The following is a 6,458-nucleotide window of genomic DNA, read 5'->3' on the forward strand; positions in this document are numbered from 1 at the left end:
TCACAGACCATCCCCTTGAGGTACAGATTATGGAGAAGCTAATGAAGCTTGAAAGTCACTTGCATGGGCTCTTTCCAAAGCCCCATACCTAATTTTGTATTTATACACAGTTTTGCATTTATGCATAGTTTTGCATATTTCTTAAAGAAGTCCCCAAAGTTGAGTAAACTTCAGACTCCACAAAACCTCCATCTGCAGTGGACCCTGTCTATAATATGGACTCAAGTGATGCCCTCTGGCTGTATAGAGTACTTCAAAGATTCTTTCCAAAGTCAAATCATTTCAAGGTTAGAAGTAATATTTAAATTTAGAATAAGGAGTTTAAAGTCATCCATAACATTCAACTTTTCCCCTTCTATTTTGGTTTCTCATGTTAGGAAATCCAGGAGCAACTTTTTCACATCAAGAAGTTGTTGAAGACCTGCAGGCTTGCAGAAAGGTAATTTTCTTGGCTGGGATAGTCCCAGGCCCGTGAGTTGGGTGCATCTGTTTCTGGGCCTGCCTTCCAGGCACCTCCTAAGCACCTGAGCGATGGCTGGCCCTCGGCATGTCACTCACACAAGGCTTCTGTCTGAGTTCTCTGGGGTGCTGTAACAAGGTACCACAGGTAGGGTGGGGTGGCTGGAAACAGGTGAGATCTGTTCTCTCACAGTTCTAGAGGTGGGAAGTCCAGAGCTGAGGTGTCGGCAGCACCGTGCTCCCTCTGAGACCTTTAGGGGAGAATCCTGCCTCGTCTCTTCTAGCTTCTGGCGTTTACCACCAATCCTTGGATTCCTTGGCCTGTAGGTGCAGGCCTTCAATTTATGCCTTCGTCATTGCAGGGCCTTCTCCCCTCTGTCTACCTCTCTGTGCCTGTTTTTGGTTTGGTAAAGCTGATAAAATGCAGTGTAGCAGAAAATGGGTTGGCTTTTACAATGGGGATTTATTACAAGTTTACAATTCTGAGGCTGTGAAGATGTCCAACGCAAGGCATCATCTGGACTCTGAAGACAGGCCACAGGCATCCAGGACCCCTCTGTCACATGGGAAGGCACTCGGCCAGGGTCGACTGGTCTTTCACTCCCAGGTTTCATTGCTTTCAGCTTCTGGCTCCAGTGGCTTCCTCTCTGTTTTCTGTGGGCTCGCTTGTAGCTTCTCCAGGTCTTTTCTCAGCTTCTCTGGGACTTTTTTCTGTCTTTTATCCTCTTATAAAGGACTCCAATAAGAGAATCAAGAGCCACCGTGAATGAGGTGGGTCACATCTCAATTGCAATAACCTAACCCAAAGGTCCCACCCACAATAGGTCTACATCTGTAGGAATGGATTAAAATAACATGGGCCTTTCTGGGGTGCATAACAGCTTCATACTATCACAGTGCTCGAATTTCTTCCTTTTTGGATACCAGTCACCTTGGATCAGGGTCTACCCTAATCCCATTTGGCCTCAACTAATCTCACCTTCAAAAAACCTTTTTCCAAATAAGGTCACATTTCATGGGACTGAGGGTTAGGACTTGAACCTGTCTTTGGATGGGGGGTGGGAGGACACAATTCCACTCCCAATAGCTTCTCAGAGTAATTGCCTCTTGCCTTCGTTGGGAGTGCACACCATCAGTTTAAAATTGTGAAACCTTCTAACTCAGTAGTGGTGAATTTAACTTGTTAAGGAGAAGGGGCTGAAACAAGAATGAAACATCTCCAGTCAGTAGCTTTTTCTTAACCCCTTATAGGGTGGCATGTGGAACCACGATGAGGCTGTAGCCTCTAGAAATTCTACTTCTAGAAAGTTCATCCTAAGGACACAACCAAGAATGTGGGCAGGCATTAAGCTAAAGAGTAGATTTATAATAGTAAAAGATATTAAACATTTATAGGGTATCCAGTAATAGAGCTATACTTAAATTTATTCTACATCCATAGTGTATTATAATATACAGCCCATAAAAGTGTAGGCATGAATTCTTGACATAAAAAAGGTTTCCCTATATTATATGGGAAAAGAGTTAGTTACCAAAGGGGGTAAGATTATCTATGATAAATAACAGGGATCAAGGCTTTTGTTTGTTTGAAGGTTTTTCAGCTTCTGGTCTTTATTTGTTGATGATGGATGGCTTCTGTAATAATCCATTTTGGGGGAAAGAGCAGGGGTTCTGTGGTCGTAGGATCATTTGAGCCTTACCTCATAGTACTTATATGACAAGTGAGTTACTCCTTGGACCTCAGTTTTCTCATCTTATATGTAAGGGAGCCCATGAAGTCCTCTACCTACAACAGGAATGTATTGAACATCCATTCTGTGCTTCAAATTAAAAAAAAAAATCACAAGCGCTCAGGGTTGGAGATAGGGAAAGGAAAGTAAAAACAAATAGGTGATTGCAGACATGTTAGATACGTTCACAGGGTGCTGTGAACATTTAACTCGTGAGGGCGTGGGATGGGGAAGAGAGCAGCCGAGGCTTCCAGGAGAAAAAGCCTGAGCTTGGCATGAATGGAGCTTGGAGTGAGGAAGAGGGGTAGAAAATCCTCCAAAAGGCAGAGGATGCAGCATGAGCAAGTGTCCCCAGGGGCCGCGTGCAGAATTAAATGCAGTTTGACATTATTGAGTGTAGAGTGATTTGGGAATGCAGGAGAAGACCAAGGGGTTTGGAGGAGATGAGGTTCGACCTTGAATGCCCTTAGGACCTGTAGGAGAGTCTGAGCAGCAGGCACTTGGCTGCATGAACCTTAAGACTTAAACCTAGGAATTTGGGAGTCCCTCGTGTGCTTGGAGCTGTAGTACTCCTACGGATGAAACAATATCCAGTGACATGGATGGACTTGAATGTTAGCTGGAATGACTAAAGTAGTCATTTTGACCCAGATTGCCATTTTTAAGACTTGTAAAACAAATTTCTAGACATTTTCTTTGCTATCTGTGTGTACAGACAGGCTCCAAGAGATACATTTCTCTGCTCATTCATTTTTGAAATTAGCTTCTATGGAATTTTAATTTCATGACTTCCAAGCAAATGTGCAAAATGTAGAATAGCACTGAGCCAGATTAACTGTTTGTCTTGTGGATATATATATATTTTTTATTTTTTAGATTGAGTTCCAACAATTAAGTGTGAGTGCCAGGAGAAAACAAGCACTGGCCCCACTTCCTTCCTGCCTCTGTGTGGGTGGGTTTTGAATTTCTTTTTGTTTCCTCTCTGGCAGTGCATTAAGCCAGTTTGACCAGGTCCCAAAACACTTAACTGATGAGCTCCACCTCTTCTCTCTGGATGACCTGGTCAGGATCAAAAAAGGGCTGCTGGCTCCCGTGCTGAAGGATATTCTGAAGACTTCCCTCACGCACGTGGCCAGCTGTGAGGTGAGAATTTGCATGCTCCCTTATTTAGCCTTCCCAAATCCTGAGGGAAGGACTTGTGATGCCATTTTACTGATGAGAAAACTGAGGCTCAGAGTGGTTAAGGAACCAGCCAAGACCTCCCTGCTGGTAAGTGGCCGAGCTGGGATTGCAAGTCTAGGCCAACTGACCACTTAGCCTGTGTTCCCAGCTGAGCATGGGACCTCCCTGGTGTCCTTTTCTGTCCTTAGCTGCCAAGTACAGCTGTGTGGTCTTGGGATCAAATGGAACAGGAGACTCCATGTCCAGAAATAAGAAGTGTAGTGTAGAAATAAGAAGAAACACTAGATCTTTTAAGAACACATGCTTAAAATCATGATCTGGTGCCTCCCATTTCCTTAATGTGGAACTCTTCCATGCAGAATGAATGTGCATTTAAGATTTGATTGCTGCACAATTCAACTCCCATTTCCTTCTGGAGGGTAGCATATGGGCCCTCATAAACGGATGCTTTTTAAGTTAATGAATGCTCAGAAATTAAAAGCAGTAGCTCAGCATCTTCCTCTAAGGAAGCATCACCAGTGAGGGTTTTATGTCTCTGACCTCCTTTCTTACAGCTGTGCCAAGGAAGGGGCTTCATTTGTGAGTTTTGCCGGAGTACATCTGTCATCTTCCCATTTCAGACCACAATCTGTACAAGATGTCCAGGTATCTTTAGGCACAGAGTTGTTTCTTTAAAGTAGACTGATGCTGGTGTGTGGTTGTATGTTAGATTGGAGACTATAAAGTGTTTCGGAATGCAGGGGGAGTATTTGGGTTGAGCCAGGGTAAAGAATGATGCCTTATGCTGCAGGGTTTGGCAAGAAGAGATGCCCCGTTTCTTCTATGCCAGGGGTGGGTGGCCCAGGGCCTGCCCCCTGTTTTTGTAATTGCAATACAGTCACACCCACTGAATAAGGATCATCTCTGGCTGCTTTCACGCTACAGGGGCAGAATTGGGTAGTTGGGTGTTTTAGTCTATTAATGCTGCTGAAAATACAATATGCCAGAAATGCATTGGCTTTTATAAAGGGAATTGATTAAGTTACAAGTTTACAGTTCTAAGTTGTGGTAGTTAGATTCAGTTGTCAACTTGGCCAGGTGAAGGTACCTAGTTCTGTTGCTGTGGCTATGAGCCAATGGTACGTGAACCTCATCTGTTGTTCATTACATCTGCAGTCGGCTAAGAGGCATGCCTGCTGTAATGAATGATGTTTGATTTAATTGGCTGGTGCTTAAATGAGAGCGCTCAATGTATCACAGCCCAAGCAGCTCAGCATACCTCATCTCAGCACTTGCAGCTCAGCCCAGGCCTTTGGAGACGCAGAAAGAACTCACCCCAGGGAAAGTTGTTGGACCCCAGAGGCCTGGAGAGAAGGCCAGCAGAGACCATCCTGTGCCAAGTTGTGTCCAAACTAAGGCTTCCAGAGAAAGATACCTTGACCCAAGAAAGGCCAATGGGTCCAAAATGCCTGTCAGCTGGGAAGGCATATGGCCGACATCTGCTGGTTTTGCCTTCTTGTTTCAAACAGCTTTCCCGGGGACATTTTCTTTCTGTATCTCCAAATGTCTCTTGTCTCTTTCGGCTCTGAAGCTTTTTCCAAAATGGTTCCCTCTTAAAGGACTCCAGTAAGTGACCTACCTTGAATGGGTGGAGATGCATCTCCATGGAAACCACCTAATCAGGTGGTCTCCCCCACAATTGGGTGGGTCACATATCCATGGAAAAAACTTAATCAAAAGGTCACACCCAACAATGTTGAAACAGGATTGAAGAACATAGCTTTTCTGGGGTACATGACAGTTTCAACCTGGCACATCGTAATAGTGACCAGGTGGCCACAGCACCTTGGCTATACTATGTGGCTCTTTATAGAAAAAGATTTTGCCAACCCCTGTTCCGTGATGTTAGTGCCAAGGGAATCCCATGCTCTCTAAGCCCCATCTCTCAGGAGAGATCTGGGTAACACAACCTGCCTACACTTTTTAAAAGGAGAAGCTGTCTTTGCAGGTCACCCCAGAGCTGTCTGTCCTTAAACAGTCATTGTTGCAGCACGGGCTCCCCAGAGCACAGACTCTGGGACAGGAGTCTGCACTGGGGTATGTTTCCAGTTGTTGGGAAGTGAAGGCAGCCAGACTGCTCTGAGGGAGCAGTGGAGCTGCAGGGAAGTTGCAGCAAAGCCCTCTGGAGCAGGGATGGCTTTTCAGTGTTTTCCCAGAATAGGGCAAGGGGGTCAACAGGGCCTTTAAGTCCCACGATGACCAGTCCCTGGGTGCTGGCTGGCCCCAGGAGGGGGTGACATGACCATTAGGGTCATTTCCGTTGGCCATCGGCCCCCAGCACTCTCAGCAGCCTGGAAAATGTGTGCTTCAGTCCTTGGGTGCACCTGGGGCCCACTGCAGCATCCGCCATGCCTCATGCTCATGACCTCTTAGGGGATTTATTATCCCTGTGAGTTCAGTCTGGCTGATTTTACTTTCCTCATGGTGGGGGGAGACCCTGGTTTCTGGATTCAGACCCTCTTGAATCTGTAAGAATGGGGCAGAGCATGTGTGCAACTGTGAGAAAAGATAGTCCCATTGCTGATGCCTCTCCCCCTTCCTTGCAGCGTGCAGAGCGTGCTTTCACAAGCAGTGCTTCCACTCCGCCAAGTGCCCCCGGTGTGCGAGGATCACAGCCAGGAAAAGATTGTTGGAAAGTTTGTCCCCTGCTGCCACGTGACACCCCCAAGAACTGTGAAAAAGACTCTTCAACTCACCCTATATCACAATGCGTGTCTGTCATTGATGACATTGCTTGGGTATCGGATATTGTATATTATGAAAAAGAGATAAAAATATTCTTTTTATTGTACTAATATTTAATGATGTAAGAGAATGCAGATTTTTTGTTATTAAGTGGAAGGATGGTTTTGTTTACAAATAATCAGTGTTTTGGCTGCTACTATTTTTTTTTTTTTTTTGAGTTTCGATTGTTAAATTGTATTTGAACAGTTACCTTTAGCTAATGAGGGAACCTATTTTTGATGACTCATAACAGACAAGATGAATTACTGTCTGTCTTCCTTTAAAGCTGGTTTTGTGACTCTGATGGATACTTCTGGTGAACAA

General features: G+C 45.0%; 1 protein-coding gene across 5 annotated transcripts in view; it reads left to right on the top strand.

Annotated features, from left to right (window-relative positions):
* RUBCNL (rubicon like autophagy enhancer) overlaps positions 1-6,183 on the top strand; it is a 73,127-nt gene extending 66,944 nt beyond the window's left edge. For all 5 annotated transcript variants that reach the window (XM_077158259.1, XM_077158261.1, XM_077158257.1 and 2 more), the window contains exons 11-14: positions 378-439; positions 3,179-3,332; positions 3,926-4,016; positions 5,957-6,183. In XM_077158259.1, coding sequence (XP_077014374.1) covers positions 378-439; positions 3,179-3,332; positions 3,926-4,016; positions 5,957-6,069 — 420 coding nt within the window. In that variant the 3' untranslated portion in view covers positions 6,070-6,183. The remainder of the gene's footprint in view (positions 1-377; positions 440-3,178; positions 3,333-3,925; positions 4,017-5,956) is intronic.
* The last annotated feature ends 275 nt before the right edge of the window (positions 6,184-6,458 follow it).

Source organism: Tamandua tetradactyla, chromosome 4 (genome assembly GCF_023851605.1).
Source record: "Tamandua tetradactyla isolate mTamTet1 chromosome 4, mTamTet1.pri, whole genome shotgun sequence".
Taxonomy (NCBI): domain Eukaryota; kingdom Metazoa; phylum Chordata; class Mammalia; order Pilosa; family Myrmecophagidae; genus Tamandua; species Tamandua tetradactyla.